This window comes from Oncorhynchus keta, chromosome 19 (genome assembly GCF_023373465.1).
Source record: "Oncorhynchus keta strain PuntledgeMale-10-30-2019 chromosome 19, Oket_V2, whole genome shotgun sequence".
NCBI classification, from domain to species: domain Eukaryota; kingdom Metazoa; phylum Chordata; class Actinopteri; order Salmoniformes; family Salmonidae; genus Oncorhynchus; species Oncorhynchus keta.
The window spans coordinates 29,937,750-29,964,913 of record NC_068439.1 but is presented as its reverse complement, the minus strand read 5'-3'; the positions used below and the strand labels follow the sequence as shown (position 1 = coordinate 29,964,913).

Genomic DNA, 27,164 nt, shown 5'->3' with positions numbered 1-27,164 from the left:
ACATTTATTTTCATTGGTAGCGCGGCCACTAGAGTATCTGGTCAATATAATGGAGAATCTGTGATGAAGTTAATTTTTCACAGTTGGTGATGGCGGGTGTTGTCGAAATCGACACCATGAAGAATTACCACATAGCCTTTGAGAGAATAGACCCCGATACGAGTCGTTACCCCTACTGTATTGTGTGGACACCTATCCCCGTGCTATCGTGAGTTCCCGGATTAAACATGCATGTTTACTTTGCTTTGCGCGTGATCATAATGGGGCGAGTTATTGTTGACAGCTCGGTAGCTAACGTTAGCGAGCTGGCTAGCCATTTGCTATCAGTCAGTTTATTAACTGTTCTCAAGCCCAGTCGGTTAGAAATGCCGACATGTTCAGATAAAAAATATATAATTTAAAACGCTGACTTTCCTTTTTCGACGGACCCAGTCGGGACAGTTGACAGCATAGCCCCGTTGCTAGTTAGCCTTTGCTGATATAGAAAGGCACACAGGCTAAATATGTTATTTTAACGTTAGCTACTTGGTTACAATATGATTAATCCAACAAATTGGTTTTGTATCAAAGTGGTTTAATACAATCTATCCGTTTCAGCGAGGCTACTCGTTACATTTTATCAAAGCCACGAGCTGCTATAGTAGTTCAAAGTTACGTCATCTTCACACACAGGTTGTAGGCTGCTATATCATTGGCATTTTGCACATTATAAGTTTTTATCAGCCTACCAAAACAACATCTGCTAATTGCTAGGGTTTGGCTGTTTCAAAACAAATGTGTTTTATGACATCACCAGTTCTTTAGTCTACCTGTTAGCTATGATTTTGGTGTGGTGTTGTAGGGAGTGTGTTTTCGATCAACCAGGAGACTGAAACTGAATATGTACTTAATGGAACCCTATTCCCTTTATAGTGCACTCATTTTGACTGGTCAAAGTTAATACACTAAAGAGAATAGGGTACCATACAGTCCTCACAACCTGCTTTTTGGCCAACAACCCACCCGTCCCACATAATATCTCTACTGCTTAGTATTTAGGTCGGCATGACTGCACTGCACTCTCCAGGAATCCTGTGAGATTAATATTGGATCAGGCATTATCTAGGATGCCTCCTCCTGCACCATTTCACTGTTGCAAAATGACATCTCTTGAATGCATAATATAAGGCTATCATTGGTATAAACCAATCATATGAATATGCTCTTAAGCGGCTGCCAGATTTATGAGCACTTCTATAGAAGAAATTATGGTCTGTGTCCAAAAGGCACCCTGTACCCTATGTACTGCACTATAAAGAAATAGGGTGCCATTTGGGACTTAATCGCTGTAACTCGATGCAGTTATGCCTCGATCAGACCGACAGCATCATTGCATCAATGCTGCATAATACATTTAAAACTATTTTTGTGGATATGTGTGCAACAAAAGTTCAACATTCACATTTTGCTACTATTTCTGTCAAGTCTACTCACACACTGATGCATATGTTGGGTAAATCCAACGTATGCACCACACAGAATGCACTGCCTCTGCAGAGCAATACTGCAAGGCAAACGCAGCATTTCTTTGGAAATGAATGTACTAATGGTGTACAAAAATGCAATGCTGCTGTTGGTCTGATCAAGGCGTGAGGGTTTGTGGGCAATACACTGCCCTATTTGTTAATTTGATCAGCTAGGCTTTATTCCACCTTGGAACTGGAGAGAACCTTTGCATTCAAAGTCATCCACAGTGAATACATTGTGTAAATCCTGAAGAACTTTACAATTATTTGTTTTATTTTTATTGTGACAGTGTGAGGCAGGCTATTTTATATTTTAATGTCTATTCAAATTATATTCTTCGTTTTCAGATGGCTGCTACCATTCATTGGACACATGGGAATCTGCACCTCTTCAGGTATCATCCGTGACTTTGCTGGGCCCTACTTTGTCTCTGTGAGTACTTCTGTTCTTTCGTCCTCTCTTATTTTCTTTCTGTTCTTCCTCTCAAGCGGCTGAAGGAAATTGACACATAATTTGGTTGAAATCCTAACAGGCCTAGACACACTACACACACTGGCATAGATTTAGGGCCCATTTCCCAGAACCAGATTAAGCCTACTCCTGAAGATGAATCTTGGTCAGTGGGAAACCGCCGTCACTGTTCCAGAATGTTGAGTTTCGTCTTTAATACTTGTTTTCCCAGACGTCATAAGAGTTGGCAAACAGATTTGGAACCGGTGGCAAGTATACATTGGAGCTGGCTTCAAACCACATTGAAATATCTCTCGGGCAGCCTGTAGAGGGAGTGAACTATAGATTTTTATATCCATAAAGATAAAGGAAAACAGGTTTTTAGAAATGTTTGCAAATGTATTCAAAATCAAAACAGATACCTTATTTACGTGAGTATTCAGACCTTTTGCTATGCGACTTGAAATTGAGCTCATGTGCTTCCTGTTTAGGGCTGTCCCTGACAAAAAAATCTTGATCAACCGAAAGTCGTCTGTTCTTTCGACCAAACGTTCAAAAAAAAAATGTAAACATGTATTTTTCCATTATATAGACACACCATATGTGTTTTTAATAAAATCAACTAAACTCAGCAGTTCATAAATATTTGTATGAACATAACAATATTCAACAACTGAGACATAAACTAAACAAGTTCCACAAACATGTGACTAACAGAAATGGAATAATGTGTCCCTGAACAAAGGGGGGGTCAAAATCAAAAGTAACAGTCAGTGTCTGGTGTGGCCACCATCTGCATTAAGTACTGCTGTTCATCTCCTCATGGACTGCACCAGATTTGCCAGTTCTTGGTGGAAGAGGTATTTGGATTTTTACGAATTATCTTTGAAAGATAGGGTCCTGAAAATGGAAGTTTCTTTTTTTGCTGAGTCTATATGCATTGAGCTTGTCTTATGCTTAAGGTTTGATGAAATAAGACAAATGCCTCAAGAGGGCACCAGAGATCTAGATAACCCGAAGAAAAACACCTTAACCTGACCCAACTTTTCTCCTCCTGCTGTTGCTGGCTTTCACAGATTCTGCCATTACTCTCCTGAAGTTGCCGGTAATGGGCTACACGAGGAGTCTGCAACATTTCTCATGTGGAATGTGCCAATTTATCTTACCATTTCTATCGATCTGCTTGCCAGTTATAGTTTTGATATGCATATTTGTGAAACTGTTTAATTTAATTTATAATATCTCAGTCATTGTCATGTGCTTAATCAAAATTCTATCCAAATCTTAAACTAAAAAGTAACTTCTATTGCTATTGCCAACTATTTGAAAAATAGCATACATAAAGCCAAAAAATAACAACTTTGTATCCTGCAGGTAGAAAATATCAGGCTAAAAATAAATATCCTATAAATCACATTGGCTACACATGGCCTGTCTGCAATGAACTTGCAACCTTTTAACTTGGGTCAGTCTGAAGCTTCCATTAGCAAACTTGCAACATTGTATAAAATATTCTGGGCCTCAGTTTCCTGTGTCAGTGAGCTTGGGACAGACACAGCTGTAGGATATTTGCGCAAGGGATAAGAAGCGGTGCTTGACCTGGGCAGGAGCTCACTAGAGCCGAGTACCGGAACCTCAAATTTTCTAAAATGTTTCCCTTTTACGCTGAGTGGTTATCAAAAGGGAGAGAGCTGGAAAGATTTTTCAAATACATTGGCATTCTCTCAACCTACTTCATGAGGTAGTCACCTGGAATGCATTTCAATTAACAGGTGTGCCTTGTTAAAACCTCTGGGCTCGGTGGCCCGCTAGCGGGATAATAAAGACAACTTCCTGTGAAATTGGAGAGCACCAAATTCAAATGACAATCGTATATCCATGAATGTTTAACATTACAAGTGTCTTACATCATTTAAAAGCTTAACTTCTTGTTCATCCAACTGTGTTGTCAGATTTCAAAAAGGCTTTACGGCGAAAGCATACCATGTGATTATCTGAGGACAGCGCCCCACATCAAACTACTTTTTCAACCAGCACCGGCTTCACAAAAATCTCAAATAGCAATAAAATAAATCATTTACCTTTGAAGATCTTCCTCTGTTTGCAGTCCCAAGGGTCCCAGCTACACAATTAATGTTTTTTGTTGTTCGATAAAGTCCTTTATATCCAAAAAAGTCAGTTTAGTTGGCGCCATTGATTTCAGTAATCCACTCCTTCAACATGCATACAAAGGAATTCAAAAAGCTACCTGTAAACTTTGTCCAAACAAGTGAAACAATATTTCTATTCAATCCTTAGGTACCTTAATATGTAAATAAATTATCATATTTCAGGTGGGTAGAACGGTGTTCAATAGGAAAGGAAAATAACGAAGAGCGTGCCCTCATTCACGCACGCCAAAAGCCTACCTTTCCTGATGACAACACCTTGGACAAACTACAACTACTTGTTTGTTTTTCAAAAAACATGCCTGAAACCCTGTATAAAGACTGACATCTAGTGGAAGGAACTGCAATCTGGGAGGAATGTTGATATATAGACCCATAGACTTCCATTGGAATGGCCTGTGACCGCCCCCCAAAAACAATTACGAATGGATTTTCCTCGGGTTTTCGCCTGCCATATCAGTTCTGTTATACTCCGACATTATTTTAACAGTTCTAGAAACGTTAAGGTGTTTTCTATCTAATTCTACCAATTATATATCCTAGCCTCTGGGCCTGAGTAACAGGCAGTTGACTTCAGGCACGTCAGTCAGGCAGAAATTCAGTATACTGTCCCCTAGCTCGAAGAAGTTAAAAGCTAATTTGTGGAATTCCTTTCATTCTTAATGCGTTTGAGCCAATCAGTTGTGTTGTGACGAGGTAGGGGTGGTATACAGAAGATAGCCCTATTTGGTAAAAGACCAAGTCCATATTATGGCAAGAACAGCTCAAATAAGCAAAGAGAAGCTGCCTTCCATCATTACTTTTAGACATGAAGGTCAAACAATATGGAAAATTAAGGACTTTGAAAGTTTCTTCAAGTGCGGTCGGAAAAACCATAAAGCGCTATGATGAAACTGGCTCGCATGAGGACCACCACAGGAATGGAAGACCCAGAGTTACCTCCGCTGCAGAGAAAAAAATCATTATAGCTACCAGCCTCAGAAATTGCAGCCCAAATAAATGCTTCACACAGTTCAAGTAACAGACAAATCACAACTGTTCAAAGGAGACTGATTTTTTTTTAATTTTTTTTTTTAAATTTCCACCTTTATTTTACCAGGTAGGCTAGAGAACAAGCTCTGATTTACAACTGCGACCTGGCCAAGGTAAAGCAAAGCAGTGCGACACAAACAACACAGAGTTACACATGGAATAAATCAGACCTTCATGGTCGAATCGCTGCAAATAAACCACTCCTAAAAGACACTGATAAGAAGAAGAGACTACCTTGGGCCAAGAAACACGAGCAACGAACATTAGACCGGTGGAACTATGTCCTTTGGTCTGGAGTTAAAATGGGAGATTTTTGGTTCCAACCGCTGTGTCTTTGTGAGACACGATGTGGGTGAACGGATGATCTCCGCATTTGTATTTCCCACTGTAAAGCATGGAAGAGTGGGTGTTATGGTGCTTTGTTGGTGACACTGTCTGTGATTTATTTAGATTTCAAGGCACACTTAACCAGCAATGCTACCACAGCAGTCTGCAGCGATACGCCATCCCGTCTGGTTTGTGTTTAGTGGGACTATCATTTGTTTTTCAGCAGGACAATGACCCAACACACCTCCAGGCTGTATAAGGGCTATTTGACCACGACGGCGAGTGCTGCATCATATTACATGGCCTCCACAATCCTCCAACCTCAACCAAATTGAGATGGTTTTGGAAGAGTCGGACAGCAGCGAGAAGGAAAAGCAGCGAGCAAGTGCTCAGCATATGTGGGAACTCCTTCAAGACTGTTGGAAAAGCATTTCAGGTGAAGCTGGTTGAGAGAATGCCAAGTGTGCAAAGCTGTCATCAACACAAAAGGTGGTTATTTGAAGAATCTCAAATATAAAATATTTTGATTTGTTTAACACATTTTTGGGTTACAACTTGATTCCATATGTTGTCATAGTTTTTATGTCTTCACTATTATTATACAATGTAGAAAATAGTAAAATTCAAGAAAAACCCTTGAATGAGTAGGTGTTCTCAAACTTTTGACTGAGTGTGTGTACAATTGAAGTTGGAAGTTTACATACACTTTAGCCAAATGCATTTAAACTCAGTTTTTCACAATTCCTGACATTTAATCCTTGGAAAATTCCCTGTCTTAGGTCAGTTAGGATCATCACTTTTATTTTAAGAATGTGAAATGTCAGAATAATAGTAGAGTGATTTATTTCAGCTTTTATTTCTTTCATCACATTCCTAGCAGGTCAGAAGTTTACATACAGTCAATTAGTATTTGGTAGTATGGTAGTATTGCCTTTAAATTGTTTAACTTGGGTCCCACAATAAGTTGGGTGAATTATGGCCCATTCCTCCTGACAGAGCTTGTGTAACTGAGTCCGGTTTGTAGGCCTTCTTGCTCGCACTCGCCTTTTCAGTTCTGCCCAGAAATGTTCTATAGGATTGAGGTCAGAGCTTTGTGATGGCCACTCCAATACCTTGACTTTGTTGTCCTTAAGCCATTTTGCCACAACTTTGGAAGTATGCTTGGGGTCATTGTCCATTTGGAAGACCCGTTCCAATGGCACTCCTGCGACCAAGCTTTAACATCCTGACTGATGTCTTGAGATGTTGCTTCAATATATCCACAAAATTCTCCTGTCTCATGATGCTATCTATTTTGTGAAGTACACCAGTCTCTCCTGCAGCAAAGCACCTACACAACATGATGCTGCCACCCACGTGATGCTGCCACCCATGTGCATGGTTGGGATGGTGTTCTTCAGCTTGCAAGCATCCCCCTTTTCCTCTAAACATAATGATGGTCATTATGGCCAGCTCTATTTTTGTTTCATCAGACCAGAGGGCTTTTCTCCAAAAAGTACCATCTTTGTCTCCATGTGCAGTTGCAAACTGTAGTCTGGCTTTTTTTGTGGCGATTTTACTGTGGATATAGATACTTTTGTACCTGTTTCCTCCAGCATCTTCACTTTGCTGTTGTTCTGGGATTGATTTGTACTTTTCGCACCAAAGTACGTTCATCTCCTGAGCGCTATGATGGCTGCGTGGTCCCATGGTGTTTATACTTGCGGTCTTGGCTGTTTTCTTTTGATTTTCCCATGATGTCAAGCAAAGAGGCACTGAGTTTGAAGGTAGGCTTTGAAATACATCACTCAAATTATGTCAATTAGCCTATCAGAAGCTTTAAAGCCATGCCATCATTTTCTGGAATTTTCCAAGCTGTTTAAAGACACAGTCAACTTAGTGGATGTAAACCTATCACCCACTGGAATTGTGATACAGTGAAATAATCCGTCTGTAAACAATTATGGGAAAAATTACTTGTCATGCACAAAGTAGATGTCCTAACTGACTTGCCAAAACTATAGTTTGTTTACAAGAATTTTGTGAAGTGGTTGAAACACTTAGGTTGGAGTCATTAAAACTAGTTTATGTAAACTTCAACTGCATGTATGTATGTGTGTATAATATATGTACACTACCGGTCATAAGTTTGGGGTCACTTAGAAATGTCCTTGTTTTGAAAGAAAGGCAACTTTTTTTGTCCATTTTAAAATGACATCACACTGATCAGAAATACAGTGTAGACATTGATCATGTTGTAAATGACTATTGTAGCTGGAAACAGCAGCTTTTTAATGGAATATCTTCATAGACCCACAGAGGTCCATTATCAGCAACCATCACTCCTGTGTTCCAATGGCACGTTGTGTTAGCTAATCCAAGTTTATCCATTTTGAAAGGCTAATTGATCATTAGAAAACCCTTTTGCATTTATGTTAGCACAGATGAAAAGTGTTGTGCTGATTTAAAGAAGCAATAAAACTGGCCCAAGATTCTCTGGTCTGATGAAACCAAGATTGAACTCTGGCCTGAATGCCAGGTGTAACTTCTGGCACTATCCCTACGGTGAAGCATGGTCATATTGTATAGTATTGGTCACATACACGTGGTTAGCAGATGTTCTTGTGAGTGTAGTGAATTGCTTGTGTATAGTGAAATGCTTGTGTGTAGTGAAATACTTGTGGTGGCAGCATCATGCTGTAGGGATGTTTGTCAGTGGCAGGGTCTGGAAGACTAGTCAGGATCAAAGTAAAGATGAATGGAGCAAAGTACAAAGAGATCCTTGATGAAAACCTGCTCGGGACCTCAGACTGGGGCAAAGGATCCCTTTCCAACAGGACAATAACTCTAAGCACACAGCCAAGACAACGCAGGAGTGGCTTCGGGACAAGTCTCTGAAAGTCCTTGAGTGGCCCAGCCAGAGCCCAGATTTGAACGCGATCAAACATCTCTGGAGATGTGAAAATAGCTGTGCAGCGACACTCCCCATCCAACCTGACAGAGCTTTAGAGGATCTGCGGAAAGTAATAGGAGAAACTCCCCAAATCAAAGTTTATTTGTGACGTGCGCTGAATACAACAGGTGTAGGTAGACCTTACAGTGAAATGCTTACTTACAGGATCTAACCAATAGTGCAAAAAAAGGTATTAGGTGAACAATAGGTAAGTAAAGAAATAAAACAACAGTAAAAAGACAGGCTATATACATTAGTGAGGCTATAAAAGTAGCGAGGCTTCATACAGACACCGGTTAGTCAGGCTGATTGAGGTAGTATGTACATGTCGATATGGTTAAAGTGACTATGCATATATGATGAACAGAGAGTAGCAGTAGCGTAGAGGGGTTGGCGGGTGGTGGGTGGGACACAAAATGCAGATAGCCCAGTTAGCCAATGTGCGGGGGCACTGGTTGGTCAGCCCAATTGAGGTAGTATGAACATGAATGTATAGTTAAAGTGACTATGCATATATGATAAACAGAGAGTAGCAGCAGTGTAAAAAGAGGTGGTGGGGGGGGCACACGATGCAAATAGTCCAGGTAGCCATTTGGTTACCTGTTCAGGAGTCTTATGGCTTTGGGGTAAAAACTGTTGAGATGCCTTTTTGTCCTAGACTTGGCACTCTGGTGCCAAAAGCTGGTGTGCCACGCTTGTAGTGTCATACCCAAGAAGACTTGAGGCTGTAATCGCTGCCAAAGGTGCTTCAACAAAGTACTGAGTAAAAGGACTCGACTGGGGACTAGGTTTCAAGAGAAGATGTGTGTTTGCTCACTATTACATTGTCCTTCCTGGGAGAACTTGTCAGGGACATAGAAGTCCCCTCAGGGATCAATATAGTTCAATTTGGTCCGTTAACTTCCTGACACTCCCCTACATGCACACTTGTTGGCCCTCCGCCACCACTTTCTCCACCATGAGTATAATGTTTGTTTTAGCTCATGGGCAACTGGGGTTGCGGCCCCCCTTTGTAGGTCCTTTGTAGGTCAATTTCAATTTTTTTCATGGGGAACTCAATCGGGGTCTCAACTTACTGTTGTTAGAATAGTGGAATACTATAGTTTTTCTCCTTTTCTCTTGCTATGTTAGCCACTGACAACAGTCACTCAATTTGCTCATGTCAGATAAACATTTTTTCTTCTTCTAGCCAGCTATCTAAACTTGTAGTAATCAGGCTCGAATTACCGACCGGGTGGCCCCATTGATTCACTTATGTCCCCCAAAAGGCTAGGGCCGGCTCTGACTGCATGTGTGTGTATGGATGTTGGTATGCAGACCCTCGAGCCACTGCGGTCCCTCATAATGAGTTCCAGTGGAGGCTGCTGAGGGGAGGATGGCTGGAATGGAGAGAATGGTATCAAACACATGAAAATCATGTTTGAGTCCTTTCACTCATTCTACCCTCCACTGATGAGTTTGGATTTTGTGTGGCCCCCAACCCTGTCAAAGTTGCCTGTCCCTGTTGTAGCTAGACGTTGACTTTGTCTTTGTGGCGTTTGGAAGATCCCAGTTATAAGCTTTGTATCTGTTCACTAGTTTTCATGGCCTCATTGGGAATTCCATGATCTGATGCACCTCTGCCCCCTGTCCATGTTTCATATTCCACACCCAAATTGGGACAGTAAGTGAAACTGCCCCAGGGGACAACAAGTGGGGTTTACTGTAGCACACACACACACACACACACACACACACACACACACACACACACACACACCAATGCTATTACCTCCTGGGTGGTCTTTATCTGTTTCCTGTATCACTTCAACACCTTATATGGTTTGTTGTTTATCTGCTGATTTATGAAAATGCATATACCCCAAAAACTGCACTTTAGGATGATTTATCATTTTGTTTTTGCATCATTCAATAGGTTTGATGTAATAAACACATGACATTTATATTGCATATTGTTTTCTTTTTGTTTTATTGCAGGAAGACAACATGGCCTTCGGGAGACCAACAAAGTAAGTGAATGGAATGTTCGTGGGAGGTGTTATTCTTATCTTGATGACCGAAATGTTTGTCTTCTTCATGGTCAAATCAGTAGAGGGATATGAAAACCTCAGCATCTTTTCTCAACATACAGTGGGGTCCCAAATTATTGACAACCTTGATAAAGATGAGCAATAATGACTGTATAAAATCAATCAGATTCTGGGCTATATAGTATGCAACAAAAAAAAGTGATATTCTATTTTATACTAATGCAATTAGAATAATCCTGAATGAATTGTGAATTATGATCAGTGAGAAAGTTACAGATGGTCAAAGATCATATCACTAAGACATGCTAACCTTCCCTGTTATTGTAATGGTGAGAGGTTAGCATGTCTTGGGGGTTTGATGTTTGAACCTCAAACTTTCTCATTAATCATTGCTCGTGATTCTTTCAGGATTATCCGTAATCATGGTAGCATCCATATTTAATGTTGAAGTGTTTTGCGATATACTTATTTTACAATAAAAGTGACTCCAAAATGATACTACATTATTTACCATTCATTTCTATTTGGCACAAAATCTGAAACACAACCAAAACAAACTGCAAATGCATCCAACAAGTTTGTAGTCCCACGATTGATGTAGTCATTGCATGCAAGGAATATGGGACCGAATACTAAACCTTCAACTTCTTTATTAACATGAATCTTTAGGGGTGTCAATAATTTAGACCCCTCCTTTTTTGTGTTTTTGTTACTTGTTAAACAACATTGATTTCTTAGAGCAAATGTATTAATATAAAATATGATTTCCCAATTATTTTGTGGTTGTTGCATACAATATACAGAGCGTCCAAAACAATAGGAACACCTTCCTAATAATGAGTTACACTCTCCCCTTTTGCCCTCAGAACAGCCTCAATTCGTTGGGACATGGACTCTACAAGGTGTCAAAAGCGTTCCACAGGGATGCTGGCCCATGTTGACTCCAATGCTTCCCACAATTTTGTAGAGTTTGCTGCATTTCATTTGGGTGGTGGACTTTTCTTGATACACACAGTAAACTGTTGCGCCTGGAAAAACTCAGCAGTGTTGCATTTCTGGCACCTAATACCATACCCTGTTTAAAGGCACTTCAATATTTTGTCTTGCCCATTCACCCTCTGAATGTTACACAATCCATGTCTCAAGGCTTAAAAAGATGTCTTTAACCTGTCTCCTCCCCTTCATCGACACTGATTGAAGTGGATTTAGCAAGAGACCTCAAAAAGGGGTCGTAGCTTTTACCTGGATTCATCTGGTCACTCTGTCATGGAAAGAGCTCGTGTTCCTAATGTTTTGTACACTGAGTGTAGCTCAGTATTTGAATTAGTTATTTTATACAGTCATTATTGCTAATCTTTATCAAGGGTGTCAATAATTTCAGACCCCACCGTATCTTGAATTAAAGCACTTGTTGATTGTTAAATTACAATTCTGAGAGAGAATATTGATGCAGAGCAGTTAACTTGGACCCAGATCTATTTGTGCTATATACCCAACTAGCACAAACAGATCTAGGACCAGTAGCTTTAGTTTCTGATAGAAGATCTATGTATTTGAAGGTACTGGATGCTGGACGTAGCCAAGGTGTATGCTAGTGGCTCCAACGCCTGGGACACAGCAGTGCATGACGCCTCAGAAGAGTACAAAAACAGAATGGTAAGGAATTGTGGGTGTAAGGTTTCAACTGGAAGGTTGTCGGTTTGAATCCAAATTCTGGTGGTGTTCTAGGTATCGTAGTTGCCATCTCGTGCCTTTGAGCAAAGCACTTAACCTCTAAACTGTTCCAGGGGTACCGCACCGTACTAACGTTGATTATACTTCTCTCTCCCCAGCACAACCTCTGCTGTGACAACTGTCACTCCCATGTGGCCATGGCTCTGAACCTGATGCGCTATGAGAACAAGACCTCGTGGAACATGATCAACCTCTGTCTGCTCTCCCTAGTCCACGGAAAACACGTCAGGTACTGACATACTGACTTTCTGTCTTTGTCTGCTCTCCCTCTGCTACAGCAAACACGTCAGGTACTGACATACTGACTTTCTGTCTTTGTCTGCTCTCCCTCTGCTACAGCAAACACGTCAGGTACTGACATACTGACTTTCTGTCTTTGTCTGCTCTCCCTCTGCTACAGCAAACACGTCAGGTACTGACATACTGACTTTCTGTCTTTGTCTGCTCTCCCTCTGCTACAGCAAACACGTCAGGTACTGACATACTGACTTTCTGTGTTTGTCTGCTCTCTCTCTGCTACAGCAAACACGTCAGGTACTGACATACTGACTTTCTGTCTTTGTCTGCTCTCTCTCTGCTACAGCAAACACGTCAGTTACTGACATACTGACTTTGTCTTTGTCTGCTCTCCCTCTGCTACAGCAAACACGTCAGTTACTGACATACTGACTTTCTGTCTTTGTCTGCTCTCTCTCTGCTACAGCAAACACGTCAGTTACTGACATACTGACTTTCTGTCTTTGTCTGCTCTCCCTCTGCTACAGCAAACACGTCAGTTACTGACATACTGACTTTCTGTCTTTGTCTGCTCTCCCTCTGCTACAGCAAACACGTCAGGTACTGACATACTGACTTTCTGTCTTTGTCTGCTCTCCCTCTGCTACAGCAAACACGTCAGGTACATACTGCTGCAGAAATGGTTCAAGTCAAAATAATCTCCTGCATTTGCATTGTTCAGATTTACCACAGTGTGACGGAACTTTTTTAGAGCCAAAACTATATCTTACTTATGCTCCACAAAGCCATGCGAGGTAGGGCTAGATATTGGGGATGTGTAATCTCTGGGTCCCATGAGCTGATGGTTATGATGTCACTGAATTTCCTCTGAATACAGGGAATCCTGAGAGACAGAAGGACAGAGGGCCTCCTGATGATTTTGTGGAGATATTAGGCTTGAGTCTGATGGACGAGCAGTATGTTGTGGTTGAAGGAATGTGACAGCTCGTTCCCATGCCCCCTCCTGTGAGAGTGGTAGTGGCCACTTGTCTTCCCACTAGCATACTACCTAGATACAGTTCCTATTTCTGCAACTTTTAATAACCTGTGATTCTCCAAGAGGGATTTGTTGTTGCAATTAATTGAATCTATTTACTACATTGGAGTGTATCCAGGATAATAATTCTCAATACTCTGCGATAAACAAGTGATGCTTCATATCTTGTATAATATCTATGAGTCTAATTTAACGGCTCTAATTAAACGGCTTTCTAATTTAACAGCTTTATTAAAATATGTATTTTTCTTTGATCTCGATTGACAATTATGTTTAGACCTGTTTTAATGATGGCTCTTTTTGAAACGGGATTATAGATTTAAGATAATCTCATTAAGTGTGATGGATTATTTGGATACTTCCTGCAGTTGCCATGGTAACCTCTGTGGAACCCTGGACTCATAACTCTGGACTGCAGATGGGAATGAAATGCATGATGTTCTAGAATGCTCATTTGTTCATTTGTGTTCTAGAATGTTAACCCATACCATGTATTCATGCAATCTGAGTGGTTTGCATGCTACTATGCACTAAGCTCCTGGCCTGGCTGGAGTTTAGCGGTTGCCGTGGTGACTGCCTGAGCCTCGGCGTAATTGATTACGTGCATGCGATCTAAAACATATGTTGTCACGACAACGGGGGAAATTATGTGAAGAATCGGATTTTGACTCGGTCACTCCTCAGACCTCAGATATCATGACTTACGTCTTGTTGTTGTTCCAGAAAGCCAATGTCTCTCTCGCTCTTTCCCTCCCTCTTGCTCTGCTCCTCATCTGTATCGCCCACTCTCTTTGCCCTCCCCTCTCTGTCTTTCTCTCCCTATTTCCAGCTGTGCAGGGTTCTTGAAGACCTGGCTTCCCTTCCTCATGTTGCTGGGTATTATCCTGACTGTGGCTCTAACCATTAACCTGCGGTGACCAGCCAACCAGGTGGGAGGACACAGCTTACAGGGTGGTAAGGGGGAGGGACTCCTTGCAGGAGGGGGATGAGGGAGATGGGGGTTGAGTGAGGTGAGATCACACACGAGGAGGGGGGACCCCTGCAGGTTGGAAGTTGAGGTGGGAGGTGTCACTCAACACCTACTCTGCTTGTGAGGATCGAGCGGGGGAAAAAGACATGGAACTGTGACATCCCAGCAACAAACAAACCAATGAGAGAAGGGCAATAACATCCTCCTCTCGACTTAACACAAAGCCTGCTTGTTTCTAGGACCAGGCAACCTAGCTTTCAATGGTGGCGGATGGCAATTTAGATTTTTGTTTATTTTGGCATTGAGGTTAATTGTTCTTGATGGACGGTAGCTTACTTATAAATGTTTTAATCCCCCTCCACACACATCCCAACCCCATGCAATTTAATGCAGTTTTCAAATGTTTTGATATTCAATTAAGTCTTACTATGGGGTGTATAGACCCTCATCATTTCTAGGTAATGGATGATGTTGCAAGTTCTGTAGACTAGAGGAGCGATGGTAGTGGTGAAGGGGGCAGGGGTTGTTGTTTCTTTCAGGGGTAGTTCTTTCTTTCAGGGGTAGTAGTCTTGTCTTCCACAGCGACAGCAGTATCCATCTCTTTCTCTCTCTGCCATGCTGAAACAAACACCCACCATCCATCTAATGACATGGGACTGATGATGACTGTGCTTCCCATACTCCATCTTGATGATTGGAACAGAAAACATGACATTTCCCTTTTAATGCCTTTAAAGGAATGTGTTATTGTGTTGACATTTTATACTTGTATTGATACAGTTCCTATTTCTGCAACTTTTAATAGCCTGTGATTCACCAAGAGTGATTTTTTGTTACAATTATTTGAATCTACTACATTGGAGTGTATCCAGGATAATAATTCTCAAAACTCTGCTCTAAACAAGTGATGCTTCATATGTTGTATAATATCTATGAGTCTAATTTAACTGCTTGCATCTGCATTTTATTAAAATATTTATATTTTTCTTAGAACTCGATTGACAATTATGTTTAGACCTGTTTTAATGATGGCTCTTTTTGAAATGGGATTATATATTTCAGATCTCATTAAGTGTGTTGGATTATTTGGATGCTTCCTACAGTTGCCATGGTAACCTCTGGAACCCTGGACTCATAACTCTGGACTGCTGATGGGAATGAAATGCATGATGTTCTGGAATGCTGCAGAGTTAATTTGTGTTCTAGAATGTGAGCGTGCCAAATGTAGAGCTTCCCGGTCCCTACAGGAGAGGGATCACCGCTTTCTGATCTGTTCCACGCGCAAACTTTAACCCCAATGTGCCCCAGAAGAAAGAAGCACCTCTGAAACCTGGCTCGGCCTGATTTGACAAATTGAAAGTAATTCATATAGTTGGTGCCTGGAAAAACATGGGTCTTCCTGGATAACATGTATGTGCATGAATGGCTCAATTTATTTCAAACTTCATTTTTAGACCGTACCATCGATATTGATTTTGTATGTAGTAGCCTACTTTCAAACACTGGCTAATCCTAGATCAGGGGTTCCCAAACTTGGTCCCGGGGCCTCCCCTGGATGCACGTTTTGGTTTTTGCCCGAGCACTAAACAGATGATTCAAATAACCAACAGAATCATCAAGCGTTGATTATTTAAATCAGCTGTTTAGTGCTAGGGCAAAAACCAAAACGTGCACCCATGGGGGGCCTCTGCACCGCGTTTGGGAAACCCTGTCCTAGATGATGGTTGGCTCACAAAATCCAATGACATGGCTTTCTTCTGCGGTGGCAGGTTCAAATCCCCTCATTGTTTGAGTGAAAGCCTTGAGCCTTTTCTCTTTATCTGTGGAGCTGCCAGAAGCAGCAGGTAGCCTGCTGGCTCCTCCAGGTTTACACACCCTTGTCACACTACCGAGCTGGACTGAACCGATGTACTGAGCTGGCCTGGTTACGCATCCAGCATAACGTGTAACCGTGCTGACTAAAAATTACTGTGCCAGAACAGTTTGGTTCGTTTTGGGTTGGGTTGGCACATTCGTGTTAGAAGCATACAAGTCTTTGGCTTAATATCCTGTGGTCTCCTCCTGTGCCAGAGAACGTTTCACTCCTGTCTCAGATGAGATTAGGACATAGTGAAATGCCAATGCATCTCTATGCAGCCCTTTTCACATTCCTGCTTCTTTCTCTCTAGTTGGACTTTATTATTTGAAATTCCAGTAAATGTGATATGTCAATCTACTACTGCAATAACCCCAAATTGTATGTAGAAAAACAAACAGAAAACCATGTTTAGATTTGTATAGGAAGTCTTTAAAGATCCTTTTGTTTTCCATTACTTTCACAGTCAATGCAGTTTTACACTACTTCTGTAGCTGTTGGTGATTTTATGCGAGATGCCAATTGTTTCCAGGGTATTGACATTCCTTTGGTGTGCTTATGGCGTCTTTCATCTTTCTTTTTCCTTTCATGTTCATGTGTAAATATTAGACCAAGTGCTTTTATCTTAAGATACTTGATGATAAATCACACCTGTTTTTAATGTTCTGTTTTAATTTATATTGTAAATGAACTATCCTCCTTAATTCCCTTCATTTTCTACATACAATACCATATGATACAATATCAAAACTCATCACTGTTCTGCAATGAAGCAATTTTGTGCCTGAATGCATGAGTGAGTGTGTGTCAAAAGAAGCGTGTGGGCGTGTACATGCATGACGGCCGGTTGTGCATGTCCTGGCTGCGTGTTCTATGTCTTTGTGGACACAACTATTTTCTTGAATCCTGTGGCTTTTTGGGAAATTGACGATAACTGCATATGATATTAGATGGCTGCATATAACTTCCTTTATATACACTTATTTATTACCCAAATTGTTATCTAAAATGATGTAAATGGATAAAGGTGTATATAGTACATAATAGACTAGACTGTAATATACCTTTTTTAAATGATCCATAGTTGACCCAAGTTTCCCAGTCTTGATATTGTGTCTACACTTAGACAAAAGGGTTCCAAAAGGATGCTTCAGCTGTCCCCATAGGAGAACCCTTTTTGGTTCGGCATAGAACCCTCTGTGGAAAGGGTTCTACATGGAACCAAAAATGGTTCTTCAAAGAGTTCTCCTATTGACATAAGGTCTTGAGGGAATCTTATTTGAGTCCGATAAGGATGTTCATATGATAGGCTCTCTGCAAGGTATTGTATAGTTTACCTATCCAACTGACAATCTCTTAGGAAAAAATATAAATGATCAGAACCAAGACTTAAAAATAACTGATATTGGCACAAGGTGGAGGGAATGTTGGATCATAAGGTTACAGTTAACTAAAATGAACGTATGCATAGAATTTATTATACAAGAGACAACATTCACAAATTCTACAGCACAATGGCAAGAGTCATGTCTGAAGTGTAAAACTAATAATGACTCAATAATCCATGCCTTCTGGGAATGTTAAAGTCAGAAAGTTATAGGCAGAGTTAAAGTTGGCTGTCAGAAGTATTACAGTGTAAATGTACTTTTAATCTGTCTCTCTGTATACTTTAAGACATGGCATACTGTATGAGGGTGCAGTGAGAGACCCAATGTGTTGGACCATACTTTTCTCGCCAATCATCTTTTTAAAAATTATACTTAGACTGGAAATCGACCAATACTCTGTAATTTATGCAATGGAAAGTTCAAATGCTTTATCTAAATGTTGAAAGTGCGTGGGCTACAGAGAAACAAAATGGTGCCGTTTGAGGCCATGTGGGCACTGGAGATGGGTGTTTGTGCTAGTGGTTCTGGGCAGGTGTGATGTAATTGATGTTTGTATGATTATGTTTTGTGTTTGTAAATTGTTCTAAAAATAATAATAATTAAGTTCTCCAGTGGGGACAGCAGTAGAACCCTTTTAGGTTCTACAGTAGCTCTTTTTTTCGAAGAGTCGTTGAGTGATGAGCATCACCTGAGATGCAGTAGAATAGATCTGCTCAGTTTTAACAAACCGACTGGGGCTTGAAAAGAGTGCTTAAGTACCAAAAGTGGTCCCTGTTTTTTGTGTACCGTCATCAAATTGTGTACAATGTCATCCATTTTGTATGATACACTATAAAGAGTGCATTCTGAAAGTATTTGGACCGCTTTCTTTTTTTCTACATTTTGTTACGTTAAAGCCTTATTCTAAAATGTATTAAATTGTTTTTCTCCCCTCATCAATCTACACACAATAACCCATAATGACAAAGCATGCACTGTATACAAAAGTATGTGCACACCTCTTCAAATTAGTGGATTTGGCTATTTCAGCCACACCCACTGCTGACAGGTGTATAAAATTGAGCACACAGCCATACAATCTCCATAGACAAACATTGGCAGTAGAATGGCCTGACTGAAGAGCTCAGTGACGGCCTCCCGAGTAGCGCAGCCATCTAAGGCACTGCATCGGAGTGTTGCGGCGACAACTAAAGCCTGGGGTTCGATCCCTAGCGACTCCTTGTGGCGGGCCGGGTGCCTGCAGGCTGACTTCTGTCGTCAGTTGAATGGTGTTTCCTCTGACACATTGGTGCAGCTGGCTTCCTGGTTAAGCGAGCGGGTGTTAACAAGCGTGGCTTGGCGAGTTATGTTTCAGAGGACGCAAGACTCAACCATCGCCTCTCCCGAGCCTGTTGGGTAGTTGCAGCGATAAGAAAAATAAAAAAAAGAGCTCAGTGACTTTCAACTTGGCATAGTCATAGAATGCCACCTTGCCAAAGAGTCAGTTCGTCAAAATCATGCCCTGCTAGAGCTGCCCCGGTAAACTGTAAATTCTGTCATTGTGAAGTGAAAAGCAACAACGGCTCAGCCATAAAGTGGTAGACCACACAAGCTCACAGAACGTGACCACCGGGTGCTGAAGTGCGTAGCGTGTAAAAATCGTCTGTCCTTGGTTGCAACACACACTACCGAGTTCCAAACTTCCTCTGGAAGCAACGTCTGCCATGCACAATAACTGTTCGCCGGGCGCTTCAAGAATTGTGTTCACATAGCCGAGCAGCCACACACAAGCCTAAGATCACCATGCGCAATGCCAATCTTCGGCTGGAGTGGTGAAAAGCTTGCCGCCATTGAACTCTGGAGCAGTGGAAACGCATTCTCTGGAGTGATGACTCACACTTCACTATCTGGCAGTCCGACAGACGAATCTGGGTTTGGCGAATGCCAGGAGAATGCTACCTGCCCGAATGCATAGTGCCCCCTGTAAAGTTTGGAGGAGGAATAATGGTCTGGGGCTCTTTAAATTACCTGTAACTGGTTCGGGATAGGCCCCTTAGTTCCAGTGAAGGGAAATCTTACCTATACAACATACAATGACTTTCTAGACGATTCTGTGCTTCCAACTTTGTGGCAACAGTTTGGGGAAGGCCCTTACCTATTTCAGCATAACAATGCCCCCTCTGCACAAAGCGAGGTCCATACAGAGATGGTTTGTTGAGACCGGTGTGGAAGAACTTGTCTGGCGTGCACAGAGCTCTGACCTCAACCCCATCAAACATCTTTGGGATGAATTGGAACACCGACTGCGAGCCAGGCCTAATCGCCCAACATCAGTGCCCGACCTCACTAATCCTCACTAATGCTCCCAAAGCGGGGACCAACTCCATATTAATTCCCATGATTTTGGAATGAAATGTTCGACAAGCAGATGTCCACATACTTTTGGTCATGTAATGTATCTTATGTCCTGCAACAACAAAAAACGTAACATATGATACGAAATGGATGACGTGTTACAAATCCAATTTAACTATATGTTACCTATTTGTTCTGCTTAGATCCTAGTGTGCGCCTTTATTTTCAAATGATTTATTTTTACCCCATTTTCTCCCCAATTAGTAGGTAGTCTTGTCTCATCGCTGCAACTCCCGTACAGACTTGGGAGAGGTGAAGGTCGAGAACCGTGCGTCCTCTGAAACCCAACCATGCCGCACTGCTTCTTGACACAATGCCCACTTAACTCGGGAGCCAGCCGCACCAATGTGTCGGAGGAAACACCGTAAACCTGGCAACTGTGTCAGTATGTACTGCACCCAGCCTGCCACAGGAGTCGCTAGTGCACGATGGGACAAGGATATCACTGCCGGCCAAACCCTCCCCTAACCCAGGCGACACTAAGCTAATTGTGCGCCTCCCCATGGGTCTCCCAGTTGAGGTCGGCTGCGACAGAGCCTGGACCCGAACCCAGAATCTCTAGTGGCACAGCTAGCACTGTGATGCAGTGCCTTAGACCATTGTGCCACTCTGGAGGCCCAGAGTGAATCTTTAAGTGGAATTGATTTAGTTCTGATAGGTGGGCAATTTGAGAATGAGAATTTAGAGGCAAGATTGGATGTAAATTGTGGCCTTGATTCCATTCTGAAGCCTTACTCCTTTCCTCTAATAGAAAACAGGGAAGAAAGCACGTTTTTTTGTGCAATGGAACCATTCCTATTTAAACTTGTACCAAGGTTCACCGGTTTGTTCTCAAATTCTGTTCTGTTCAAGAATCTGTTCTAGAATCATTAATACTCTTTAGAGTGTAGTTGAATCGATATTAATGTTCTTTCCTCCAATTGTAACTAGGTGCTGGGTTGTGGAATGTGGACACCTGTGGTTTCACACATTCAGTGCTAACAAAAGACAGTTGGGATGCTATTATGACTGAGGGCCAATAATCATATAAAGTCATACAAATCCTAACACCAATAAACTTATTTTGTTCTTTAAATCCCTTGAAATGTCACTATGCTGCGTAAGATTAGGAGTTCTGTTTTCCCATGAAAGAATCTGCAAGGGACTGAGTGAACTATGAATGTATCTAAATGACATGTAACTATGATACCAATAAAGACGTTTATTTATTGTAGACAATTTGTGAAGAAATGGTGTATACATTAGGCTACTATTTCTAGATCATATCACATGACTCTCAGTGATATTAGATCAACAATGCTTTTTAGAGGGAGGGGAAGCGGAGCCTCTGATGTCTGCCCACCCGTCCTCCCCCAATGCTCTCCACAGAAAAAGAGGGAAAGAGCATAGATGGGATGTTTGCAGGATGATGACAAATGGCAATTGAATCCGAGGTTGTCCTTTTGATAGCCAAGTGTCAACTCTGAAAGACGCTACGAGTGGTTGGATCAGAGGTGAAATTCACTTGAAATTGAGCGTTGATTTTTTAAAATTAGCCTTTTCATACAGCGCAGACTTATTAATTACTACATGCACTCAACATTATAGTTTGTGTCATGGAGAAAAGGCTAATTTTAAAAAATCAACGCTCAATTTCAAGTGAATTTCACCTCTGATCCAACCACTCGTAGCGTCTTTCAGAGTTGACACTTGGCTATCAAAAGGACAACCTCGGATTCAATTGCCATTTGTCATCATCCTGCAAACATCCCATCTATGCTCTTTCCCTCTTTTTCTGTGGAGAGCATTGGGGGAGGACGGGTGGGCAGACATCAGAGGCTCCGCTTCCCCTCCCTCTAAAAAGCATTGTTGATCTAATATCACTGAGAGTGAGAGAGGAAGGCGCGTCAACCTCTCACCATTGTATCCGCATTTTCTGTAGCGCAGCTTTTGATCTGCAAATGCTCAAAGGTGCTACCGTCTTTATTGATTTAGATACATTCACTTTTCTCTTGTGGAACATGAAAAAGATCTACACATAGCCTGTGTTATTCATTGTTATAACATTGTCAATGACTTTGGCGCGTATTCAGATGTATTACACTTGATGGATCAAAATATACAATTAATTAGGGACTTTACCATTTACATCTTGCTGATGTGGACCCCGTGAGTTATTCAGTGGCCCAATTGTTATAATCAAGTGTCATTCCACAAGGATCTGGGAATGTGCCAGTTCTTAATCATCTTGGTGCTTACGCCTATAATTCTGGGCATTTTGCGCTTCTGGTTATTAATACATATTGGTAGAATCTTTAGCCTAGACTACCTGCCTATCGAATAACTTGATAAGTAATTTATTTAATAATTATTCGGTAATCGCCTATTCGTATGAGATATATCCTAACAAACTAATCATTTGAAGGCACAGGTTGCAAACATTGATCCATGTTTAAAATCTAAGAAGACACTACCAACTTCTACACTTGTTAAGGTTTTTGTCAAATTCAATAGTTGCATTTCTCTTTCCCGCCCGGTGTAGACCTGGCCTGCATGCTGTTAATTAAAGTGGGAGGACAGAAAGGCTCCGGACGGGGTGAGAGGGAAGCTGAAAAGCCCCTCCCCGCAGATTGTAGCCTACGATGCGATGGTGCTTTAATTTCATTGTTTGAGAGGAGCGACGCTCGGTGTGCATCTGCTGGGATCAAACAGCCCCGAAAGAGAGATCCCCTTTTGTCATGGAAATCAGACCCTGACTCTGTCACACGTGGGCTTCAGAAATGCTAAGAAGTTGAACATCCAGCAGGGACTTGTAATACAGAATAGAACGGGTCAAGGAGATGGCGAGGACAATCTGACCAGTGTACGATAGGACCCTCTCTCCACGTTTCACTCTCATCTGCAGTAGGATATATATATTTATATATAGCTAATGTGCACAGTCAATGCGCTGTAGTCTACAGCATATGTTGCATATGCATTTTTTTGTCGCGCTTAGAAGTAGGCAAGAAGGTTGAGTTTGTTATTCTTCTGAAATGGCAAGTCATTTTCGGTAAATGTAATTCGCTCTGTATAGGGTACTTTTTTGTTTTCAATGTATAGAAACTATATTTATCACTGTTCTGGTATCGCGTAGCCTGTTTTTCAAAAATGCTGGATTTGGTTCTACGGATGGTTTTCTGTGCGCTGCTCTGTTCTATTTCCGCGCGCGCATCCGGGTGCCCTCTTCGTTGCGAATGCTCGGAAGCTGCTCACACCGTGAAGTGTGTTTCCAAAGACTTGCGGAGTGTCCCGCCTGGGATACCAGGGTACACGAGGAATCTGTTCATAACTGGAAACCAGATCAGCAGAATTGGACCGGAGTCGTTCAAAGGGCTGGACAATATAACAACGCTGTCACTGAGTAACAATAGGTAAGAGAAACATTGCCTAGCGGGGGAAAAAAAGACTGTTTTCAGGTTTGGCCTACTTTTATTTGACCAAGTTTATATATGCCTCATGATTTGAAGTGTCAATGTATTATTATAGCAAAAATGTCAGAGTTTGTCTGTCTATATTTTCGCACACTTTTGAATGCATCTTAACATGAAGCCTTTGATGAATGGCATCCTGTTATGTTGTGTAAACTTGAATAAACCGTGTGCTTACTATTGTGTTTTATTTTATTTATTTAACTAGGCAAATCAAATTAAATTAAATTTATTTATATAGCCCTTCATACATCAGCTGATATCTCAAAGTGCTGTACAGAAACCCAGCCTAAAACCCCAAACAGCAAACAATGCAGGTGTAAAAGCACGGTGGCTAGGAAAAACTCCCTAGAAAGGCCAAAACCTAGGAAGAAACCTAGAGAGGAACCGGGCTATGTGGGGTGGCCAGTCCTCTTCTGGCTGTGCCGGGTAGAGATTATAACAGAACATGACCAAGATGTTCAAATGTTCATAAATGACCAGCATGGTCGAATAATAATAAGGCAGAGCAGTTTAAACTGGAGCAGCAGCACAGTCAGGTGGACTGGGGACAGCAAGGAGCCATCATGTCAGGTAGTCCTGGGGCACGGTCCTAGGGCTCAGGTCCTCCGAGAGAGAGAAAGAAAGAGAGAATTAGAGAGAGCATATGTGGGGTGGCCAGTCCTCTTCTGGCTGTGCCGGGTGGAGATTATAACAGAACGTGGCCAAGATGTTCAAATGTTCATAAATTACCAGCATGGTTGAATAATAGTAAGGCAGAACAGTTGAAACTGGAGCAGCAGCATGGCCAGGTGGACTGGGGACAGCAAGGAGTCATCATGTCAGGTAGTCCTGGGACATGGTCCTAGGGCCCAGGCCAGTTGAAACTGGAGCAGCAGCATGGCCAGGTGGACTGGGGACAGCAAGGAGTCATCATGTCAGGTAGTCCTGGGGCATGGTCCTAGGGCTCAGGTCCTCCGAGAGAGAGAAAGAAAGAGAGGAGAGAATTAGAGAACGCACACTTAGATTCACACAGGACACCGAATAGGACAGGAGAAGTACTCCAGATATAACAAACTGACCCTAGCCCCCCGACACATAAACTACTGCAGCATAAATACTGGAGGCTGAGACAGGAGGGGTAAGGAGACACTGTGGCCCCATCAGAGGACACCCCCGGACAGGGCCAAACAGGAAGGATATAACCCCACCCATTTTGCCAAAGCACAAAGGCAAAGGCAAGTCAGTTAAGGACAAATTCTTATTTACAAGGACAACCTACTCCGGTTGTGATACAGCCTGGAATCGAACCAGGGTCTGAGGTGACACCTCTAGCACTGAGATGCAGTGCCTTTTTAATTTAATTTAACCTTTATTTAACTTGGCAAGTCCGTTAAGAACAAATTCTTATCTACACCGGCCAAACCCGGACGACACTGGGCCAATTGTGCGCTCCCCTATGGGACTCCCAATCACGGCCGGTTGTGATACAACCTGGATTCAAACCAGGGTGTCTGTAGTGACGTCTCAAGCACTGAGATGCAGTGACTTAGACCACTGCGCCACTGTTATTATAGACTATGAGTGACTATGCATCCTCTGCTTCCTCTGTATCCCTCCCTCACTGCAGGATAACAGAGGTAGAGTCTCAGACTTTCTCTGGGCTGCGTTCCCTCCGCTCTCTGGACCTGAGCTCCAACCAGCTGGCTGTCATCAACCCAGAGGCCTTCACTGTTCCGGGCCACACTCTCAGGGAGCTCAACCTCAGCCGAGCTCTCTACAACCACTCCTCTCTCATGAACCTGGCTATGTCTCTTCGCTGGTCCACCCTGGTTGAGCTCCGGACCCTGGACCTGTCAGGGAACAGGCTAATCTACCTGCCCTCTCACACCTTCTCCTACCTGGGGGGCCTGCGGAGGCTCATCCTGGCCAACAACTCCCTGGTGGCCCTCTACAATGGCACCTTCTCTGGGCTGGACTCTCTGGAGCAGCTGGATCTGACCCTTAACGCTCTGCGGACTGTCCAGGAGGAGGGCCTGGCTGAGCTGGCCTCTCTGCCCCCCGGGGTGAGACTCCTTCTAGGGGAGAACCCCTGGACCTGTATCTGTGGCATGGAGCCCTTCGCTGCCTGGCTCAACTCCTCCCAGGGACATGTGGGAGACGCAGAGGGCCTGGTGTGTGCCTTCCCCTCAGACATGAGAAACACGTCTCTGCTGAGGTTGGCGGCTGGACAGGCTGGGGTGGGCGGGAACGGGGTGGCGCTGGGATGCCACAGGGTGGGTGAGGGGGCGGACCTGGCCCTCCAGACTTCCTACGTGTTCCTTGGGATCGTCCTGGGCTTCGTGGGACTCGTCTTCCTCTTGGTCCTCTACCTCAACCGGCAGGGCATCAAGAAGAGGATCAATGACATGCGGGAAGCGTGCACGGAGGTGTTGGAGGGATACCACTACCGCTACGAGCACGACGCCGACCCCAGGCTTTCACAGGTCTCCACCACAGCAGACATTTGATGATAAGAGGACACTCCCAGGGGCTTCCATGATCCTTTTTTCATAATCAAAAACGTTTTTTTCTATTGCATTTATAAGTAGATAAGATCATGTAAAAACTGTACATGTGAATTGTATGTAAATATAAACATACAGTAAGTATATGACTGAGTATTATTATTGTTCCTAGTAGCCTTGTCCATGATTTAAGCATGCACTGTCTGATCTGTAGTCCTTCACAACCAGTCCTCACTTTCAGTCTACACATCGTCTGAGACTGGGGATTACCCATGGCTAACAAATGGGCATTGACTGTGAAAGAGAACTGTTGTATGGATGGGGGACTGACTGACTGTTCTTCTACATAGATTTCCCCCTCTTAAAAGTGGGGCTTCTCTGTCTGTCCTAGAATGAAGTGTCATGTGAAGGAGTGAAACTACATTTGGACAATATCATTTATGTATGTTATGATTCTTGGAACTGAGAACAGATATGGATGAATATACTTAATTCATGAAGCTGAAGTAATGAAACTGAAGACTGTTCTTATACATTTCACTTGCTATGACTTTACTTAAGTATTGTTCTTTGAGAGGTCTTGTAAATGTATATACTATCGCTACCAAGCTCACATACAGCATAATTAATCAGCTCATGAGTTGCAAGTTGTATGACACCAACCCCTGTGAAGCTTATGCACAATGGCCATGTCTGAAATTGCACCATATTCCCTGTATGGGCCCTGGGCAAAAGTAGTGGACTTATAAAGGGAATAGGGTGCCATTGGGACGCAGAGTTCAATGAGAGATTGTCTGAGGGCCAGCTCACCCCAGGACTGAGGAGCATTTCTTTGGTCTTCTATCCCTCTGCCCCAGGGTGCCTGAAAGGAATCCCAGCAGATTAGTCTCCATAGCATTCCAAAGGGAGGAGAACCTCTCCTCTAATCTCTCCTAAAAGCAACTCTTTCTCTCTCTCAATTCAAAGGGCTGTATTGGCATGGGAAACATGTTTACATTGCCAAAGCAAGTGAAATACATCATAAACAAAAGTGAAAATAAACAAATCAGAAATTAACAGTAAACACTACTCACAAATGTTTCAAAGGAATAGAGATGTCATATTATTGCTATGTACAGTATTGTAACGATGTTTAAATAGTTAAGGGAAAAAATAAATAATCAGAATATG

General features: G+C 42.3%; 2 protein-coding genes across 5 annotated transcripts; both read left to right on the top strand.

The window, feature by feature from the left end:
* Window positions 1-25,248, top strand: LOC118377053 (transmembrane protein 222-like). Of its 4 annotated transcripts, none has more exons than XM_052470274.1 (7): window positions 1-208; window positions 1,854-1,938; window positions 10,393-10,424; window positions 12,005-12,101; window positions 12,278-12,408; window positions 14,282-14,381; window positions 25,118-25,248. In XM_052470274.1, the coding sequence occupies exons 1-6, from the start codon at window positions 90-92 to the stop codon at window positions 14,367-14,369; spliced, it is 552 nt and encodes a 183-aa protein (XP_052326234.1). In that variant the 5' UTR covers window positions 1-89; the 3' UTR covers window positions 14,370-14,381; window positions 25,118-25,248. The 4 variants fall into 4 exon arrangements, with proteins under 4 accessions (XP_052326234.1, XP_035619771.1, XP_035619770.1 ...); XM_035763878.2 differs by lacking the exon at window positions 25,118-25,248 and adding an exon at window positions 15,485-18,519; XM_035763877.2 differs by lacking the exon at window positions 25,118-25,248 and adding an exon at window positions 15,526-18,519 and having other exon boundaries at window positions 2-208.
* On the top strand, window positions 21,909-27,164 carry LOC118377050 (trophoblast glycoprotein-like). Its single transcript, XM_052470268.1, has 2 exons — window positions 21,909-23,451; window positions 25,118-27,164. Exons 1-2 carry the CDS (start codon window positions 23,189-23,191, stop codon window positions 25,995-25,997), a joined length of 1,143 nt encoding a protein of 380 aa, XP_052326228.1. The 5' UTR covers window positions 21,909-23,188; the 3' UTR covers window positions 25,998-27,164.